Here is a 20,150-nt window from a genome sequence, read left to right on the forward strand (position 1 = left end):
CCTTTTTCTTTCTACCTCCGGAATCACTATCACTCCCGGCAGTGAGCGGAGTGGACGAAAGGGATTCGAAACTAGTAATATTTGTCTATATTGGCGAGGACCTGAAACCAGTGAACTCCATTGCTCTTGATGCCACCGTCGCTGGGAAGTAATTCAGAAGAAAAATATAGACCTTATGAATCGCAAAGATCCAGTCCAACACAGATCTGCAAAATATGACTTTTCTGGGTGGGATGGATTTCCATAACTCCTATAAAATGACCATGACCCCAAGTATGACGGCAAGAAGCCGGGCAAAATAGACTAACGAGCCCGAGATAGTAGAAGCGAAAGAGAGAGGGGATGAGAACGAGAGCAAATGGGATGTATTGAATGACCGGCTCAGAAAAGACAAGCGAGAGAGTAGTGGGTGGATGCAACTCGACGGAAAGGGAGGGAAGATATAACCAGGTGTTTGATCGACACCATGCATTTGCACATGAGAAAGATTCCAAATACAGATCGGAGACAGACAGGAGAAAGACACAGGCCGAGAAATAGAGTCTAGCAAGGGAATAAACCAAATCCAGGGAATCAATTCATAAACTGCTGAAAAAATGGCACGCTTCGTTAAGTTCGGGATCGTCCCCTACAAAGTCCCACCCCACGATTCGAGGGTCGTGGCTGGAGCAAATGATCTTTCGGCAGTCGAACTGGAGTTTGTAGACGCGAGAGGTGGGCACGGCTCGCATAGGTCGAGCAGGATGGCCGTTGTTGAGAGGCAGGAAGGGCGGGGCGAATGGGTTAAGATGAGGCCCGTGGGCTGCCGGGTTCTGCATCGGTGGTGGATGAGGCGGGCCTCCCTCTTGGGGAGCGAGAGGATGGCCTCGCGGGTGACGGATTCGGGGCGTCGAGCTCGCGTTCATCGAGGAGGCTTCTTGGGCGCAATCAGCCTGTTTGAGTTCCAGGCCCACAACCCATTTCCCTTGACGGTCTTTCTTCCAGATGACGACGGTTTCGTCGTAGGAGCCCGAGACGATGCGCGCCCACCGACTTCCACCTCCGCCCGGGGGGATTCGAGCTCCCAGGGCCTTGATGTCCCGAGGGTCTCGCGATCCGGCGGTATTCTGGAGGTAGCCTGACCGTCGCAAAGCGCTGGGACCGAGTCCGACGCTCGTGCCGGTGCGCTGAGCATCCCAGAATTCGTTGTCGACGGCCAACGCCTCGAGTCTCATGGTTTCTTCGGCGCCTGGGGGATCGCCGAACCCGGCCTGAACGGTGCGGACGAGATTACGGTGACCTCGGAGACAGGCGACTTCTGCGCCAGAGATGTGGTCGAAGATGCGGACGGTGTTATCGTTGCTCCCGCTAATGATGCGGCGGCTGTCGGACTGGACGCAAGCAATGCCCTTCTCGTGGCTGATGACGGTCTTTTCGCAGGCGCCGGTGCGGAGGTTCCAGATCTTAATCAGTCGGTCACCCGAGGCGGACACGATTTCATCCTCGTGGATCTGGATGGCATTGACAGCGGCGCCATGGCCTTCCAGTGACATGAGAAGGGTGTAGGGTGCCAGAGTCAGATTATGGTTCCGAGCAATCTCCGCCTCGAGGACGGGGGATGACATATCTGCGGTGTCGATGATATATGAGGGATAGTTAACTCCAGCGCCATGGTGGATTCTTGGGTATTCTTGATCGGCCGGCGTCAGCTGGTGTCGGCTCCAGACTTTGATCAGATTGTCCTTGGAGCAGGTGACCAGATACCGCGAGTCGTACCGCAGATTTAGAACGGAGTCATCGTGAGCGTTGACAATCTGATGGATCTTCTCGCCTGTCGAAAATCGCCAAATGATAACACTCTTGTCGCTACTCCCGGAGATGATGATGTCCTCGGACGGACGAGGGTCGAACTGCAAACACAGCACTGATTTCGTGTGGCCCACTAGGGGAGGATGACATAGCCTTTTGGTATCTAGGTTCCATACCCGCACGGTTCTATCTCGACTTCCGCTGACCAGCCATTTGCCCCAGAACTGAATCGAATACACACACTCCTGGTGGCATTCATCCATGTGAGACGGGTGTGGAAGCTGGAATGTACTGTAACAGCCTTTGTTCCATCGCTCTTCCAACCGACGGCGTTGCGCGTACAGGTGAATCCAGTTGAGCTTCACGGACCCGTTAGGCATCCTGAAGAAGAGAGAGGAAGTTGGGGAAATCCTGGCGGACACGGGAATCTGACCGGCCGAGGCAGACCCGTGGCTACTACCACAGCCTACCAACGTTTGCCTCCCGGAATCCGACCTGCTCCGCTGGTTTGAGGCATCGCTCATGAGATGATCCCCTTCGGGGTCGGCGTCCACGGGAGCCTGCTGTCCATTTGTCGGCGTAATTTCGTGGGCATCCTCCAAAGATCCGTGTTCCCGAGAGTCCAGCCAGCTTGGTGGCACCCGCTTTTTTTGCTTCGGTTCTCCTAGATCGGCGTCCGCATATCTTGATCGAGATTTACGACTCTGTGGGGACAGCAGCCCGGAATGCTCCTCTTCAAACCGGCGCACGGCGTCGACGTCAACACGCCAGCCTTCTTGGATGTAGAGGTATCGCCATAGGCGCGAGTCAGAGATGCGATTACGCCAGGCGCGAGATGCCAACGAAGCGGTCGCTAGCGTTTGCGGGTCTAGGTAGGAGAATATCTCGGAGGTGATTTCGGGCGGGAGCTTGAGAACGGGGTCCATGTGTAGTAGAGGCGCGAGTCGGTCAACCACAGCGGCTACGGTAGAGGTACTTAGAGATCGTAGCAAGCTATAGGCAAAGTCTAGATAAGAGAGAAAGCAAGAAAGGAGGGGAAATGTCAGCACCTAGTCCGAAGTGGGACGCAATGAATCCACGGGAACAGGGCACACGCGAGTCTGCGCCAGCAGGAGCAACTCACCAGCTCTCTCCGCCTCCCTCGTAGCTAGGAGCCATTCCGGGAGATTCATCACATCGTTCGTGGGCGATCTGAGAAGGAAGTCCTTGTCCGCTTGACTCCCGGTCTCATCGGAGTAGCCCTCGTCGAGCTTGAAGGGCGTGGGCAATGAGGAGGTCGCGAGGGACGAGTCGTTGGCGGCGTGGAGCCGAAGGAGACGAGGGATGGTGGATTCGGGCGCGGGAGTCTCCCTCGCCATGAGTCTGGAGGGGTTGAAATAGGCGGAGTTTCAAGGAGGATAGAGAGAAAAGAAGCAAGACGCTCTGTCGTTTCTGCGCGACCTGCTTGGGCTAAGGCGGCCGAAAGCGAGAGCAATGACGAGGGGAGGTTTCTAGTTACTCGATCACCGATCACCGATCACCCAACAGAGAAGCCGACGGCGAAGGAAGAGGGCGGGGGACGCCCAGCCCTGGTAGAGTTGAGGGCGAGATAAGAGGATGACTAGTCCAGTGGCCACATGGGACGAGGGAAGAAACGAAAACAAGAAGAGAGTCGGACTGTCATTCATTCATCGATGGACGTCAGTCGCGCTTGCTGCTTCGGGTCCTGCCGCGGAGCCGCTTTGGCGCCGGCTAAAGCGGCCTTCCGTTGGGGTTGATTTGTATACTTCCAGTCTACACCATCTAGATGGAGGCACCTTTCTACGCAGATGCAGCAATTGGAATCCAGCAAGGCCATGTTCATTCACGGTGGTATCGATAATGATAAGCAAGAAACAAACAAACAAACAAACAAACAAACAAACAAACAAACAAACAAACAAACAAACAAACAAAACATCATTCGTGCTGGTTTTTGAGCTGAGGCCTGGGGATTTATTGGTCTCCATCTCCTCCATCTCCTCCGTCTCCTCCATCTCCTCCCTGACCTCTGAGCAAGGCAATATAATTTGCCACATTCACAGACTGGTTGATTGGACCAAACCAAGTCGCTGCGGGTGCCAATAGCGGTGCTGTTCGCATCCAACCGGGCTTGTATCTCATGGGTATTGGGTACCGCGCCCCGTCGACTATTGATTGGGCGCCGAATCTCGTCTGCCAGAGAACAGGATCCTGAACAGTTTTCGCCAGATATATGATCAAATTGCAGCACCGATTGAATCCCTCATCACAAGTTTCTCCGGAAGCTGGAGTGTACAGTCTGGGGGGTATCTCGCAACTCAATGGGGGCACCCGACGGCCCAATTCGGCGAAGACTTTGGTCTGTGCTACTGCATTCAGCCGATCCCTCAAGTCAGAAGGGGAATAAAAGTAGGTGCCTTTGATTTGCTGGAGCATTATTTCCAGAAAATATGCAATGTGCATATACGTTGTCGTCTGATTAAGTTGCAGCAGTCCGGGGTCAAAGGCCCAAACATCGTAAGGACCCCGATCATATAGCTGTGTTACAAGTTGAATGGTCTCCCTGTTGCTGAGATAAAGCGAAAGAAGTATGTACTTAAGGTACCTGGTATTCAGCCACGTAAGCTCCGCAGGAAAAAGCGTGAAGAAGATCCTCAGGCAGTCCAAGACCGGCCAAGAAATTGCAAAGTATCGCAGGTCGCGGCGGGTACCAAATCCCAGATAAGCGGCTAATTGAAGCTCTTCCGTCTCAGGGTCAGCGTCTATGGTTGACAAGAAGCTGGTCACGTCGGCTGGATTCCCGGGTAATGCATCCTGCAGCGGATCATGGGGGGGCTGGCAAACAAGTTAGAAAATGAGCGTGTGAATTTGGGCTTGATCTTTACCTGGGCCATCGCGGTATTCGCGGTCCCCCCGGTAGGATTTGCCTGCTTTTTTGCTGGCTGCTTTTTTGCTGGCTGCTTTTTTGCTGGCTGCTTTTGTGCTGGCTGGTTTGCTGTTTGACGAGGTTTCCTTTTCCTTAGTTTCATTGATCAGCCCGAGTTGAAGATTGAGGGTTGCAATTTGCAATCTCGCCCTCCAACAAAGCTCAAGGTCCGCGAGTCGAATTCGACTCGCGCCGGGGACAGAACGTCGGCCGAGATAGGGGGGGGGGGATCTTATGGATATAGTAAGTAGTATGGTCTGAATGAAAATGCTCCGATATTGAAGATGACATGGAAAGCAGAGTTCCAAGGAAGAAGAATGAATGAGCATCGTGAGAGGTCGACGTTGAAATGGACAGAGCCACCTCCTCGCCCGGAAGGTGCATCTGGACAGGTTTGGAGGGGTAGGTATTATCATTGCGCCTGCCTCGACGAGAATGATGGTCGAAAGAGGTCTTCATAGTTAGTACTAGGTAGGCTGTAATCAAGGGGCAAGTCAACGGCCAGATGGTGCAAAGGACCTGACAGTTGGATTCGTCCTCTACAGGGCCGATGTCTATCCGTGACTCGGATGCCTGGATGCCTGAATGCCTGACAGCCTGAGGTGTCCGGCGCACCAATGAGAGCGTCTTTCCTTTCATCAGCCTGGATTAGGTTCCTCTTTCATCTTCCCTGCCTCTAATCTCCAGGTCGCCCTGGTTCTTTCTTCTTTCTTCTTTCTTCGTCCATCCCTCGATCACTCGGCCTTCCCATCCTCCCATCCAGCCATGGCTACCCTGAGTTCCGACGTAGAGTCCTACATCCTACATCCTACATCCTACTCCGTAGTTACCCCCGGGACCAACCCCGTCGTCTCAGGAGGCGAGACTGACTAGCCCGAATCTCAAACGCTCACTGTATGAAGATTGGTTCTCTGATTCGTAGTGCCCAAGGAGGACTCCCAGCATCGGCAGGGGAAGCCTGACGGAATTGAATCTCCTTGCCCCTGCGGACCCATCGGCCGGGGATCCGACAGAAAGGTACTCCTCATCTCCTGACCCTACGGAGACCGTCATATCTCGATCTTGGTTCCTCCATCCATCTGCCATCTGCCTTTTGCCATTTGCCATTCGTTCGAATCCCTCCTTCGAAAGTTCTCGTCTCCCCTGGACGCTTGCCTGGCTGCAGCGGCCGAACCCCACATCCACATCCACATCCACATCCACCCTTTCTCGATCTCCCAATCCCCGGGGGCTGGTCACTTACCAGCAAGGGTCGGAGATTTTCTCTCAAAGGAACGCTGCAATATTGGGGGACTGCGCGTAAAAAAAGAAACAAACAGGAAAGAGAAAGGGAAAGGGAAAATTCATGGTCACTGGATTGTGACCTGCATATTTACATCCGCCCCGTTCGCTCTCTCCCCTGCTCTGGTCTTTTCTTTTTTTCAATTTTTTCTCTTTTTCTCTCTTTCTCTCTCTCTCTCTCTCTCTCTCTCTCTCTCTCTTCCTCACGGTCGTGTGGATTTATTGCCCCCTCATCCTGGAAGACTGGAAGAGTCGAGACACGGCAGAGACCAGCTGAGTCAAGGAGTTAACGTACCACTTATCTCCACTCCCTTTCTTAGCTGCTCGCTTGCGCCATTCATCCCGCATCGGTCCACCGGCTCGCATTCAGTGATCCATGCTCGACTTTATTCTTCCTCTTGTACAACCACGCCTGTCTGTCCTTTCCACCTCCCCGTCCTCTCGATCTGCTGCGCGGATTTGAGCCGATTCCGACCCTCCCCCTCCTCCCCGTCCTCCCCTCCTTCCGCCCTCCCCTGAGATCCCGCCGTTGGCTCGTCTCGCGGCCCCAGTCGACGGACTGTCGAAATGGCCGAGACCGTGGTTGTAAATGGCGGTCCCATCCCCGAGGACAACATCATCAACCGCCGCGGCGGTGAGTCGATCTACCAGAGCTGCGTCAACCTCAGAAAGCGCCTGACCGAGCTGCCCGAATTCGAGCCGCACCTGCGGGAGATGGACGATGCCGACGAAGCGCAAGCCAACACCGACCCCGTGGCCTCGCTATGGAACTGCCTGCGTGCTGGATACCCTCTCCTGACCATCTACAACGCCTCCAGCCCCGAGGAGTACCTGGAAGTCGACCCCGTCAAAACCGCCGAGGCCAAACGTCCCAAGGCCGCCACCTTCAAATTCCTGCAGGCCTCCCTCAAGGAACTGGCTTTCCCTCAACAGGACTGCTTCTTCATCACCGATCTCTATGGCGACAGCACCACCGGCTTCATCAAGGTCATCAAAATGGTCAACCGCGTCTTGGATATCTTGGAAATGCAGGGCCGACTGCAGCGACGAGCCGACGATCCCACCCATGCCCCCGAAAAGGGGGCGGTCAAACTGACTCGGCGCGAACATATCCTGAAGGAATTGCTGGAAACGGAGCGCGACTACGTCCACCATCTACAGAACCTGCAGGCGCTCAAGAAGGAACTGGAGGAAACGGGCGCTCTGACCGGCGATCTCAGCCATCAGATTTTCTTGAACCTGAACAACCTACTCGATTTTGCCCAGCGCTTTCTAATTCGCATCGAGCAGCATTATGCCTTGCCAGAGGAGAGGCAGAACTGGGGAGACGTGTTCATTCAGCACGAGGAGGCCTTTCGACAGTACGAGCCGTTTATCTCGAACCAGATGCGCTGCGACGAGGTTTGCCTGAGGGAATGGGACAAGATTCGGGTTGCCCCGCGCTCCCTGGATTTGCAGCAGATGGTGGCCCAACCCGCAACGTTGAACGGTTTCTTTGTCAAGCCTTTCCAACGACTCACAAAGTACCCTCTGATGCTTAGCGTGAGTCTCTTCTCCCTTCTACCCCGTCCGCTCCGGTGGAGACGGAAGCGCCAGGTATCAAATTTAGTCCCGAGGGCGCAGTATTAACGCTTCCTATAGGAACTTCGCAAACAGACGGAAAACCCAGATCTCCAAAACGATATCAGCCGGGCCATCGATGCGATTCAGACCGTCCTCGATTTCGCGAACGATGCAATTGACAAGGAACATCTCGCCTCGGCGTTTACGGAACTCGATGAGCGAGTTGATGATTGGAAATCGCTCAAGATAGATTCGTTCGGCGATCTGCTCCGATTTGGGACTTTCACGGTTTTGAAAGGCGACAATGGCAAGGATTCGGAAAGAGAGGTTTGTACCCTTTCAATCACCCATTGCTATGAAGACTTTTGGCCCGCAAACATCGTTTCCCCTGCACAATATGGCTTGCACATGCGACTTAACCTCGCCGACATGGACGGGTTTCCAAAATAAGACAGGCGTGCACTTTTCTCCTCGGAAAGGCCCCTTTCGAATTTCCTGGAAAGCACTGCTATACCCCCCTCCCCCACAGCCTTCAGAGGACCCTGATCAGTCAGAGATGCACCCTCCCGCTTCATTGGTCCTTTATTTGTTATGAAGCCCTGTCTCCATATCACTTCCGCAGCGGCGTGTGGTCTCACTCACGTACCGGATTCTCTCCTGCAGAGGATTGGATGCTTTGTCATGTCAAGGGCCCGGAAAAACCACCGCATGATCTTTTTTTTTTATTTATATATAAAAAAAGGAACTTTGATCGCTGACTTGCTCGGGGGAATGTTTCCCTGGTTTCTCGAGTCTAGTACCACATCTACCTTTTCGATCGCATCCTTCTCTGCTGCAAGGATATCAACCCGAACAAACAAAAGACCAAGCTTATTGTCAGCAAAGACAAGCCCGCCGCCACGGTGAAGGGAAAGCCACGTCTTCAGCTCAAAGGCCGCATTTACATGGCGAATGTGACCGATATCGTTTGTCTTCAAAAGCCCGGTATGAAAAGGACTTAGCTGCTTACCCAGCCTGGATTACAGTAGCTGACAGATACCTCCTGTAGGCTCTTATCGCATCCAAATTTTCTGGAAGGGTGACCCCGGCGTGGTGGACAACTTCATCATTCGCTATCAGAATGAAGATACCATGCGCAAATGGTACAAGGATATCGACAACCAACGCGCGATTCAAGCCGAGAACCGCAACACCCGAAGCACCGGCACGTCCGAAACGGAATTCACATATATGAAGGGCATGGCAAACATGCCAAACCCCTACCAGCAGGAATATGATGCCGAACAGGAAGCCACCAAGGAAGCCGGCTTCTTTTCCGAATTCCCCATGAGTCGAAATGCCTCCAGCACGAGCCTGAGAACCCGATCTGCCACGGGAGGAAGTGGGAGCTCAGGGCCGCCTCTCTCCTCGGGTCGTCCGCCACGCTTCCCAATGCCCGATCCTAACCTCTCGGTGCATACTCAGTTCCCCGGCGGAGGCATGTCCCCCGCAGAAAGAAACGCCCCCTCCTACTTCTCACCCGTCGCCGAGACGCCGTCCACGCGATCAAGTTCTCAATCAACCGGATTTTCTTACGGACGGCAGACGCCGTCGGCCAATTGGAACGAAGAGTCGAACCGATACACGGCCCCGGCCTTGTCTCGGGGTGCATCCAGGGATGGCTCGAATTCATACTTCAACAACGCCCCGAATGGACGAGGCGTGCAGCGTCCCTCCTTGCCGCCCATGTCAGGCCAAGCCTCGAACGGCATGGCGCAGCGCATGCGATCTGCCAGCAGTCCCGACATCCACAACCACAACCCCGAAATGCGCCGGTACATGGGCGCACACACGATGCAGACGGTCGACAACGTGCCGGTTCCGCCCATCCCGGCGCACATGGCCAGCATGAAGGCCCCCGTCAACCGAAGCCAGAACAACTCGCCCACCAACGGCAATCTTCCGATCCGAAACGCCAACCATCTTTCCAACACCCCTTCGCACCACGACTCGCGCCATATGCCCGCCACCCAGTTCAACGAACCCCAGTATTCGGAATCTCGAGCCAACCCGTCGACGTCGGATCAACCGACGTCGCCCTTGAGCCACGAGCCCGACGAGGACCCTCTCATGCCCACCCAGCTCAAGGCCAAGGTTAGTTTCGACGATAACTACGTGACTCTGGTGATCGCCAGCAACATCATGTTCCGCTCGCTCACGGACCGGGTGGACGCGAAGCTGGCGCGATTCACCAACCGGTCCATTGGAAACAAGTCGGTGCGCTTGCGCTACCGCGACGAGGACGGGGATTTCGTCACGATCGACAGCGACGAGGCGGTCCAACTGGCATTTATGGAATGGCGCGAGCAGCATCGAGACGCACTCTCCCGAGGCCAAGTTGGGGAAATCCAGCTGTATTGTCAGGCCGTGGAGAACTGAAGTATTAATGGGCACCATCGTCATCTAATTGTCATCTACGGGATATGTCCGTCTCTATTTCCTTTTTCTGATTTTTTCTTCTCATCTACATCCTCTTTTTTTCCTCTCTTCCCTCTTGGTTACGCTCTCTCCGCCATACGCAGAGACTGACCGGGCGAAGGGTTTCTCAAGGAAAGTCGCTGGCGTTGTCTCCAGGTGTTCGACAACTCATTTCCAACTGGATTGGCTTGAGACTGTTGGGGAATCATTGATCATAATCTCGTGAATAAACCGGAAAGGGGAACAACAAAAACAGGGATGGTACAGGGTTTTCATTTTTCTTTTCTCTTTCTTTTCTTGCGCTAGGAGCCGCTATTCAACCGAACTTCTCTTGCCATGGCCAGGGGACCGGCGACGACGATGGATGCGTCTGGAGTGTCATTTTTTGTCTTGTCTTGTTTGGGCTGCTGTTTTCCCCTACGTCCGAGGACCATGACTGCATGATGTATGTATACCGCTATTTCGATCGAGCCGACTCGATTGCGTTTCTATTTTTATTATCTTGAATCTTCGGTTCCCCCGAGAGGTCTGGAGTGAGGGAATTTTGGATTTTATTTTCATTATTTGTGTTGCATTTGCCCGGCTGGGAATTGGCCTGGTCGGAGTTTGGAAAGCCGGATTCGGGAGAGATTGCAAAGGACAGGGCATTCGATTATTTAGACTGCACGATGCGTGAATTACTGTCTCACTTTACGGAGTACTAGGATATACTCTTCTTCCACTGTTCTCTGTAGATGTCGCCATCGGATGGGATCCGAGAGCGGCGGCCCACTCGCAAGTGGATCGGGTCTGCCGAATGTCGCGGCCACCATTCTATTTATTCCCTTTCGTGAGCTTATTAGGGACCCGGGAATGAGGCTGGAGTGCCGACTTGCGAGGAAAAGGAGAGTTCTGACAGGTGAGATGAGGCATTTTCTCGCCCTCGCCTTGTCCGCCTCGGAAGATCAATCAGGGGCAGGGCGGACGGTGTTGACCGCTGTCATTGGCATGTCCTGGGGATGAACGATCCTGAGGGATTCTCATTGGAAAGTCGACGTTGGGGCAAGTTGGTTGGAGTTGGAGTCCGTCAGAATCAGGCCGACACTTGGTCTATCCTTCTCTCTCGCCTTCCGTCTTTCTTTCTTCCTCTCTCTCTCTCTCTCTCTCCCTCTCTCCCTTTTGTCTCTTACTATTTAACCCGCCTTGGGACGTCGTTCATGCTCAACTGCGCCCATCGTCTTTTCTCTTCCTCTCGCTCTACTTGATTTACTGAACTACACCTTCGTTGATTCTTTCGCCCATCATGTCCTTCTCCGGACGTCGTGTGAGCATCCTGCGTCCCTCCAACCGGCGGTTCTCTGCCGGCAAGGAATTGTCGGAGAATGGTACGTCTTTTCCTTAATCTTATAGAGTAGTCTCATCTTTTTTTTTTTTTTTCTTTCTTCCGAATGAATCGTATTTCCCGATTCCATGCTGTATCTATCTACCATCTATTGGATTTGTTCTTTTCTCCAAATTCATTGCTTCTCTGAAACTGCCAGCCTTGCACGATGGATTGGGCACAAACCAGGGTATCGTTGTGATGCCGGCAACCAAACAAAAAAAAAAAAAAAATCAACCTTCCAAGACACTAGGCATGCGCCATTGACGCAGCTAAACTAACGCTCTCTGACAGAACTCCGATCGGAAACCCATCGTCAATTCCGAACGGCCCACGAAGGTCACCGTCCGCATGCTGGTCTCGATGCCTCGCGAGCCTCGACCGGTGTGGTGTGGTGTACTGAACGTGCGACGGAGCATGGCTACGCCGAAGATCCCTCGTCCTGGGCCAACCTAGGTCAGGGTGCCCCCGAGGCCGACGACGAGATCGAGGGCAGTTTCCCCCGGCCCACCTCCATCCCCATCACCTCCGCTGCCCGTGAATACGGTCCCACGGCCGGTATCAAGCCCCTCCGTGCCGCTGTCGCCCGTCTATACAATGAGCACTATCGTCAAGGCAAGCCCAGCCAGTACACCTGGGAGAACGTGTGCATCGTCCCCGGTGGTCGCGCCGGTTTGATTCGGATTGCCGCCATCCTGGGCAACTCGTATCTTTCCTTCCCCATTCCCGACTACTCGGCTTACTCGGAGATGTTGACCCTGTTCAAGAACGTGAGTTTGTGCCGCCCACTTTCGGTATCTTTGATCTTCCCCCCCGGGCTAACGGTCGCCTTCCAGATCGCTCCTATCCCCATCCCCCTCGCTCAAGATGACCACTACCACATCCATCCCGACAAGATCGCCGAGGAAATCGCCCGTGGAACGTCCGTTCTGTTGACCTCCAACCCCCGAAACCCGACCGGTCACTTTGTTTCGCACGAGGAGCTGGCCCGGATTCAAGACATCTGCCGTGACCGCGCCACCCTGATTCTGGATGAATTCTACGGAGGATACAACTACACCACGGACTGTGACGGCACCACGATCAGTGGTGCTTCCAACGTGGTGGATGTCAACCAGGATGGTACGTTTGCAGTCCCCCTGTCTCCCTTTCTCACCGGCAAAACTTGCTAACTTGGGCGCGCAGACGTGCTTTTGATTGACGGTCTGACCAAGCGTTTCCGTCTTCCGGGCTGGCGTATCGCCTGGGTGGTTGGACCTAAGGAATTCGTTAATGCCCTGGGCTCGGCCGGATCCTACCTGGACGGCGGTGCCAACGCCCCCTTCCAGGAAGCGGCCATCCCTATGCTTGAACCCTCTCTGGTCCACGCCGAAATGAAGGCTCTGCAGCAGCATTTCCGCGAGAAGCGCGACTTCGTCCTGGGGCGTCTGCATGAGATCGGTTTCCGCGTTCAGGACGTGCCGCAGGCTACGTTCTATATCTGGCTGGATCTGACCTCGTTGGACCCTCCTCTTCCCGCGGAGGCCAACATCTCCGACGGATTGAACTTCTTCAATGCTCTCCTCACCGAGAAGGTCATCGTGGTGCCCGGAATCTTCTTCGATCTGAACCCGGCCAAGAGAAGAGATCTGTTCGACAGCCCCTGCCACCACTTCGTTCGCCTGAGTTACGGACCTAAGATGGATGTTCTGAAGATGGGTCTGGATGGCATCGAGCGCGTCATCCGTCGGGCTCGGGCCATGGGCAAGCAACAATGGGAGGATGAGGTGGCTGTCCAGGACGACTAAGGAGTGCATCGGAGGTAGAAAGAAGGGCTGGAGAAGTAATAGGAAGGATGTTTCGGAGTGTAGATTTATAGACCGCACAGGATGAAGCTGGACGACCGCCTGTGAATAATGCCGTTATGCCCTGAATACCGTCCCATCCAAGGAGTAGTCCATCATTCTGATTCATTCATGACCGAGTAGGTCGTCTAAGAATAGCCCAAATTAAAGGAGGCGAGACGGGGCCATCGAGGGCCCTGGGGTCACGTGCGCCCGGTCGGCGATCGCGCGGGCTCCTTTTCGGTTGCCGTCGCCCGCTTCCAACTCGCCCGCTGGCATCGTTCTCTCGCTTCTCTCTCTCTCTCTCTCTCTCTCGTGCTGGCATCGGCACAGGCTGCGACGCGCAGGATGGTGCGCTCGCGACTATGGCCTGGAATCTATATCGCGCCCTCAACTACACTGTTTTCACCGTCCTCTCGATCATCCTCTTCTGCCTGGTGGTCTTGACCCCGGCCGACGCCATCTACCAGTGCTTCGTCACCTCGCGACTCACCAACATCTTCATCATCACTGGCGGATACGTCGTGACCATCATCTTGGCCGCCTTGATCTATGCGACGCGCATCTATACCAACCGCACCGTTCTCTCCGGGATCCCCAAGGCATGGATTCCCATCGAAAAGGAGGATGTCGGCAAAAGCGTGCGGCGCCTGGTGATGGAGGGACTGGCCCGCAGCGCCATCGTGGCCTACCAGGCTCGACCCCGGGACATTGATGCCGACGGGGACCGATTTGCCGACTACCAGATGCTCGTGGTTGACCGCGACCACCCCCCGTGGGACCATGTCGAACACCCGGGCTGGTCGTCGCCGTCGTCGCCCGAGTTGCCCGATCTGCCCTATCGCACCGTCCTCCAGGAGTTGCCGAACCTGATCGAGGCCAAAGCGGTCTCCCTGGCGCCGCCGGACCCGTACCTCTCCTTCGAACCCGCCGCCGCCGACTTGGATCCTTCTCCGCCGGACACGCGCGTCGTCGAAATTCTGCGGCGACCGGCGTCCATGGGATTGCGCGAGTATCTCCAGCACCTGGCCGAGTTCGGCATGATCCAGCCACCCGAGACCGGCAGTGAATTCCTCGCCCTGTACGAACGCGCCCGCTTCTCGTCGCGCGAGCTCCACGAGTCCGAATTCCAAGAACTGATGCACGTCTTTGCGGAACTGCTGCGCGGGATGACATTTTTGGATCCACAGGCCCTGGGAGGAATCCGGGCTGAAAGTTCCCGCGGAGACAGCGAGTCCGTCATCGGCCCGTCGGACGAGGAGGGGGAGACGGACACGATGGACTTCCACGGCAGCGAGGCGCTGTCCCGCGGTCGCAGTTACAGTCCGCGGCCCTCGAACGCGTCAACCTGGGAGGGTCGCTCCATCTACAGCACTCCACCGAGACAGAATGGTGGACCGCGATACCGTGAGCCACAGCCGCACCACACGCTGGCCGTCCCCCGAACCCCGTCCATGCGCTCGCTGCGACAGGTGCGATCGAACACGTCGGGGAGCTCGGGAGGCAGTGTCATCCGCCTGGCCGATCCTCGCGGACCGAACGATTTGCCGTACACGTTCAATTTCAATATGAGCCACCGTCCCTACACGCCGTCGCGATAGATTATCAGATAGGATCGAATCAATAACCATGGATTGGACACCGATGGTGTGCGTTTTCGTCATCAGGCGGGATTGGCTCTGATTGGTCTTGTTTCAGCGACCAGGAATTAGTGCTGGCTACCGAGGTACTATCAGGTCGACTGGATCGACCACCCTGCCCTACCTACCATGACTCCTACCGCCGAGTAGTACTGCCTACGTAAACCGTACTCCGTGACTCTGCGCAGCCAATGGGCGGCGGGTGAGTCAGCAAGGCCACATGTTCGGAATACATTCCGTTCTTGGCGGCGATTGATAAGATTCGCCTTTCCATCCTGATTTGTCCCCGACTTTTCTTGACTTCCATCTTTCCCTCGTCTTTCTGCTCCCTCACAACCATGCAGGCTCTCTTCCGCAAAGGCACCTCGCTCTTCAGCCCCACCCCGACGGACTCGTCCCCGGAGCCGGGGCAGACGCCAGAGCAGAGCACCCCCGTCACCTCGACCGAAGACTTCTCGAAAGCGCCGTCGCATGACGCCCTGTTCCCCAAAACCGACCCCGCCGTCGACGGCGAAGACTGTCGGCACGACTGCGCCTCCTGCACGGTGCGGTACCCGGCCAAATTCGACGTCGACCAAGAGGACGAGGTGTACGGCAACGTGGGCGGGTGGGCGACGCATCTGCTGGTCGCCACCGGCAAGACGGACTGGGTGCGCGACGTGGCGGACGAGTCAGGAAGTGTGATGGAAGCCATCGAGAAGGGAGGAATCGAGCCGAATAACGGGGTATGATTGCTATTCTGAGGCTGAGCTAGACAGACAGGACAAGTCCGAGACGCTAATCCATGACCTACCTTAACGCAGAAACTCAAACTCTCGGCCTCCAATATCCCCGTCCCTGATGAATATCACTACCATGAGCCCGGCACACAACCCACCACCGTGCTCCTGCTGCCCAGCTTCACCATTGTCGATCACGTCACCCCCGCCCTGGCCCCGGATCTCATCACGCACTTTGTCAACCCCGCGCCCACAACCACCACGCCGTTGGCCGGCGTAGAGGACGTCTCCTCGCCAACGGAGAAGAACCAGGCCGCCGAATCCGAGCCGGCCGTCCCCGCGCCCCAAACCCCTCTGCGATCGCGCGCCTCCCCGCATGCCGCCGTCATTCTCCTCTGCTCGCAACGCACCCGCGACGCGCGATGTGGCCAATCGGCGCCGCTGCTGAAGCGCGAATTCGAGCGGCACCTGCGGCCCCTGGGGCTCTACCGCGATCTGGACGACGAGCGACCGGGCGGCGTGGGGATTTACTTCATCAGCCACGTCGGCGGACACAAGTACGCCGCCAACGTGATCGTGTACCGCAGACGGGACTTCGAATGGTATAAGAAGCAGGCGAAAGAGACCGGGGAGACGGCTCCGCAGCCGGACGAGGGTGCGGCGCAGGGGATCTGGCTGGCGCGCGTGAGGCCGGAGGACTGCGAGAACGTGATCCGGTACACGGTGCTGCAGGGGAAGGTGGTGAAGCCGAAGGAGCAGTTGCGCGGCGGATTCGATCGCGAGAGAGGGCTGATCAGTTGGTGAGGCGATGCGATGCGGTCGACTGGAGAACTATACAGCTACAGTCCATACAGCGATATACTTTCCATAGATTCTTCCTAGTACATTACTCACGATTTCAAATCAAGATCCATGACGGTTACGACATGACTGACCCGAGGACCTGTCGACTCCATCGCGATCACTTAGACAGTTAGAGCAAAGTCAAAGGCCCCTTAGCGAAGCGGGTCCCTTCGTCTAAAATTACTCGGATCAGTTAAAGCTGATGCATCGTCCATTGGGGCGATGTCGGCAGATACTCGTTCGCCAGAATCCAATTCCTCGGCAGTCGAGCTCGATCGCCGAGCGAATCTTGGAAATTTGACTTTGTCGCTGGACCCAACCTGTCACTAGGATGGATGCTGTACGCAGTACTCCGTATAGAGCCGGCCATTCTACGGTCCCCAACTCCAGATCTCTAGCGCAGCGGCTGGTGCCGACGAATACGAGGCTCTCTCGACCTGCCTGTCTGGGCCTGTCGGTCGCGGGCCAGGAAAGTATCCGGTACCCGCGAGCGCATCGATCACGGCACGACAGTCGACGTATCGAGTACTTCCGTGGTTCAAACCTGCGGGTGGAACGTCGGACGGTGTAACTCGGTCGGGGCGTGTGTTACAGGCAGAAAGTAAGTAGTAAGTGCCTGTCCGTCGTAAACCTACTGGAAGTCCCAGGGCCAAAAAAAAAAAAAAAAAAAAACTCAATGCCTTCCCCCATCCCACGGTTGTCATGACATGCAATTAGACTTAACCTCCGGAAGGCCCGAGCTTGACTCTGAACCTGTCCCTGTCCTGTCCTGTACATCCATCCATCGGGATAATATAAAAAGACAAGTCAATCCCACGCAAGCAGAGCACGTAACTTCCTCCCCTGTCCTTATCCCTTATCCCGGTCGTCTACGGACAGGGTTCTTGCCAACACATCCGTCACTCATTGCCACGACCATGCCATGCCATGCCATTCCGTCGCGGTCGATCGTTTCCCCATCCTGTCTGGAAAGAGAGAGAAATAAAAAAGGAAAAAGAAAAAAAGAATGAGAGATTATAATCCCCGTCTCGCAAGAAAATAACACAATCAATGATCATCGTCTTTCCCGCCCGTCCAGCTGATCCTTCGTCTTTTCATGGCCAAATGACATCCCCGAGGAGATGAATTCCGATGGTTTCTAATGAAAAAAAATCTCCACTTGACTGGGTAGGCTGTGGGGAATGGAGAATCCTTTGTTTTATCTTTTTTTATTTATTTATTTCTTTCTTTTTTAATTGATAGAAGGCAACGGGTAGATAGTTAGCATATTGTGTAGGTGCTCCGTAGTCAGTTATGCATCGATTTGGATGTATCACTCCACATTCGCCATGTCCATATGCAAGTCAGCCATGCCATGCCATGCGGCCGCGTACTTTCTGTCCGATGGACACTGCGTCCATCCAAAGGGCAAGTACCTGTCGACACGGTCCGGACGGAGTTAGTTCAGTCGATGCCGTCGACTACCTACCCTACTCCGGAGGAGACTTGGGTAGCCAACGATGGCGTCACTCGCTCACTCGCTCACTCCGTGGTCGACTTACCTATCCAGCTCACCCATCCCAAAACAACACGGTCGAGATTGGAAACTCGGATGCCACAGAAACCCCGCATTCTAGACCGTTTCGCACCCCGGTCGCCCCATGTCAGATTTGACGGGCATGCGCTGGCCTGGTCTGTCTCTTAGGTGTCTCTTGGGTAGGGATTAGGGAATATTGGGGGGGATAGGGCGTGACTGTATATGTAGGGGTGGGTACATGATTAAGAGCGATTCGCCGTTTGCGCGATGGAGATAGTAGAGTAGCAGTAGAGTATAGTAGGGAGGAATAAGATAGTAGATACCTGAGGCACCACTCCGTACCGGTACCATACGGAGGCGGTAAGTTACAGGGACCCGTAGAAACACGATACATACCCACCGTACTGTCAGGAGCGGCCCACCTCCCGCTCGGCAGGTCTAAACCCAACGTGGCAATCAAGTCTATCCCGTCGTTATGATTCATCGCGGACTCTACAGCCACTCAGGCCGTTGTTTCTGATTCATTTCTGTTGCTTTCTGATCCTATGTGCCACTGCCAGTATTCCCATACGCTGGGTGGCAGGATGTTCTGATATCTTTAGGTAATGCCTCTTCTGTACCAACCTACCTACCAGGTACCTAATGCACCTCCACTAGGTACCTGGTACGTACATACAGTACACGCGTCCGGCGTACGTAAAAACCGAGGGACGGTCGGTCTGTACAGTCGATCCGTCAGCCACGCCGCCGACTGATTCGTGCTGGTCCGGTCCTACGCCTCATCTTGCCGCTTTTGGTTGGCTGGATTTCTTTTCCCCCCCTCCGTTGGCTCCCCTCCATCCTTCGACCGCGCTGATTGACTGGCTGGCGATGGACATGTTAGAAATGAAAAGAAAAAAAGAAAAAAGAATAAGAAACCAAAAGGATGTGAACGTGAACGTGAACGTGAACGTGAATGTGATGATGATGATGATGGCAGTGGCGGTGGTGGTTTATGCAGGCGAAGCGCGCGTCCATCCCGCTGCTTTCGATTCTGTCGCCAAATTCATTTCCCCCGTCTACCGGACTATGCGCCCGGTCCGATGCCCATCCACCCAGAGAGTACCTACCTGGGTATATCCTAGGGAGGTACGAAACTGGGAAGCACCCCAGCTAGCTCGGTATTGGCCGCTGGGCGATTTGGCATGTGGATAGCACCGATGGGCACTACGGACCACTGGTCCACGGAGACTATCTCCTTAGCCCCCGAATCGACCTTTAATCTCTCATACCGCTTCAGTCTCGTGGTTTGGATCGGGATCATGGCAGAATCCGGAGTCTTGACTCCCCTTCGCCTGTCCAGCAGTATCCCGACTCGGACTAGTAGCGTAGTAAGCTAGGTCCTCCGTACGCCGCATGTTGGACAATAAACTTGGAAAAGTGGAGTTTTCCGAGACTGTTGAGGGTGGATCCTTGGCTGACGGTATGGTATATGCACCCTGTACGCCCAGCAGTGCCTGATCCTAAGGTACGCGTTCCATCGACTGAGGTCGGATCGAGAGACCAGAATCGCACCGTGTCCACGGCTTCTCGATGAAGTCATCCTCAATCCCCTCGCCGGGAGACCGCTAGCTTCGGGCAAGCCTGCAGAAGACGGGCGAAATGGAACCCAGATTAAACCCGCACTTCCTCCGTGCGCAGGGATAGAGATCGGCGCTCCTCTCCATATGCCAACTCGAACTAGGCAGGTGGCTCCGTCGCCCGTCGGCCAATAAGCAAGATTAGATTGCGAAGATTTCGCGGGCCGTCCAGAGAGACGGTAATGCCGCAAAGGAGTGAGTCAAATGCTTAGGAAATGAGTATGAATAAGTACATGCAGAATCCATTGCTCGTTTGAGGTTCTATTCAAACGGCCATGTCAAACGTAACCAACAGCTCTGATAACTGATCTGATCCAAAAAGGAAGAAAAGAAAAAAGAAAAAGAAAAAGGCAAAAAAACAGACTTCAAGGGCATATCATAGAGGACCAATCACGTCAGGTATCATGGTATCGCAACTGAACGCCTAACCCTTTTAACCGGGGAACCAAGCCAACGTCACACATGGGCGAAGTAAAAAGTGACCTCATCATCCAAATCACAGCATTAACGGTCAAAAATCGAGAGAGACGGTGGCACTCGGAATCAAGGCATGGCATGGCATTCGGACCAAATAGCACCCGCCCCGTAAAGATAGTCGTAACGGGCATCACACAA

At 54.9% G+C, this 20,150-nt stretch overlaps 5 protein-coding genes across 5 annotated transcripts; 3 read left to right on the forward strand and 2 right to left on the reverse strand.

Moving 5' to 3' along the window:
• Window positions 1-93: 93 nt before the first annotated feature.
• On the reverse strand, window positions 94-3,409 carry P170DRAFT_461014 (F-box and WD domain protein). The gene is made up of 2 exons (XM_024851991.1): window positions 2,912-3,409; window positions 94-2,794 (listed from the first exon to the last, which is right to left on the reverse strand). Exons 1-2 carry the CDS (start codon window positions 3,144-3,146, stop codon window positions 579-581), a joined length of 2,451 nt encoding a protein of 816 aa, XP_024710363.1. The 5' UTR covers window positions 3,147-3,409; the 3' UTR covers window positions 94-578.
• A 621-nt stretch (window positions 3,410-4,030) lies between these two features.
• Window positions 4,031-4,971, reverse strand: P170DRAFT_31339 (uncharacterized protein). Its single transcript, XM_024843263.1, has 4 exons — window positions 4,674-4,971; window positions 4,385-4,623; window positions 4,206-4,326; window positions 4,031-4,149 (listed from the first exon to the last, which is right to left on the reverse strand). Exons 1-3 carry the CDS (start codon window positions 4,815-4,817, stop codon window positions 4,224-4,226), a joined length of 486 nt encoding a protein of 161 aa, XP_024710364.1. The 5' UTR covers window positions 4,818-4,971; the 3' UTR covers window positions 4,031-4,149; window positions 4,206-4,223.
• A 1,591-nt stretch (window positions 4,972-6,562) lies between these two features.
• P170DRAFT_347517 (Rho family guanine nucleotide exchange factor CDC24) lies at window positions 6,563-9,976 on the forward strand (the record flags this gene model as incomplete). The annotated part of the gene is made up of 4 exons (XM_024843635.1): window positions 6,563-7,537; window positions 7,637-7,885; window positions 8,356-8,542; window positions 8,607-9,976. 4 exons carry the CDS (start codon window positions 6,563-6,565, stop codon window positions 9,974-9,976), a joined length of 2,781 nt encoding a protein of 926 aa, XP_024710365.1.
• A 1,321-nt stretch (window positions 9,977-11,297) lies between these two features.
• Window positions 11,298-14,799, forward strand: P170DRAFT_343656 (putative aminotransferase, classes I and II; the record flags this gene model as incomplete). The annotated part of the gene is made up of 6 exons (XM_024843416.1): window positions 11,298-11,379; window positions 11,670-12,145; window positions 12,212-12,497; window positions 12,561-13,141; window positions 13,370-13,400; window positions 13,532-14,799. The coding sequence occupies 6 exons, from the start codon at window positions 11,298-11,300 to the stop codon at window positions 14,797-14,799; spliced, it is 2,724 nt and encodes a 907-aa protein (XP_024710366.1).
• A 377-nt stretch (window positions 14,800-15,176) lies between these two features.
• On the forward strand, window positions 15,177-16,361 carry P170DRAFT_421680 (sucrase/ferredoxin-like domain-containing protein; the record flags this gene model as incomplete). The annotated part of the gene is made up of 2 exons (XM_024847382.1): window positions 15,177-15,563; window positions 15,642-16,361. 2 exons carry the CDS (start codon window positions 15,177-15,179, stop codon window positions 16,359-16,361), a joined length of 1,107 nt encoding a protein of 368 aa, XP_024710367.1.
• Window positions 16,362-20,150: the final 3,789 nt, after the last annotated feature.

This window comes from Aspergillus steynii, assembly GCF_002849105.1.
Source record: "Aspergillus steynii IBT 23096 chromosome Unknown P170scaffold_1, whole genome shotgun sequence".
NCBI lineage: Eukaryota > Fungi > Ascomycota > Eurotiomycetes > Eurotiales > Aspergillaceae > Aspergillus > Aspergillus steynii.

Bases quoted from the DNA above. Each gene is read 5' to 3' on its own strand.
- P170DRAFT_31339 (XM_024843263.1), bottom strand. From the start codon at position 4,817: ATGAAACTAAGGAAAAGGAAACCTCGTCAAACAGCAAACCAGCCAGCA. The intron at 4,624-4,673 runs GTAAAGATCAAG...CTTGTTTGCCAG, and splicing joins CGAATACCGCGATGGCCCAG to CCCCCCCATGATCCGCTGCA. The intron at 4,327-4,384 runs GTACATACTTCT...CTTGTAACACAG, and splicing joins CTGAATACCAGGTACCTTAA to CTATATGATCGGGGTCCTTA.
- P170DRAFT_461014 (XM_024851991.1), bottom strand. From the start codon at position 3,146: ATGGCGAGGGAGACTCCCGCGCCCGAATCCACCATCCCTCGTCTCCTT. The intron at 2,795-2,911 runs GTGAGTTGCTCC...TCTCTTATCTAG, and splicing joins GAGGGAGGCGGAGAGAGCTG to ACTTTGCCTATAGCTTGCTA.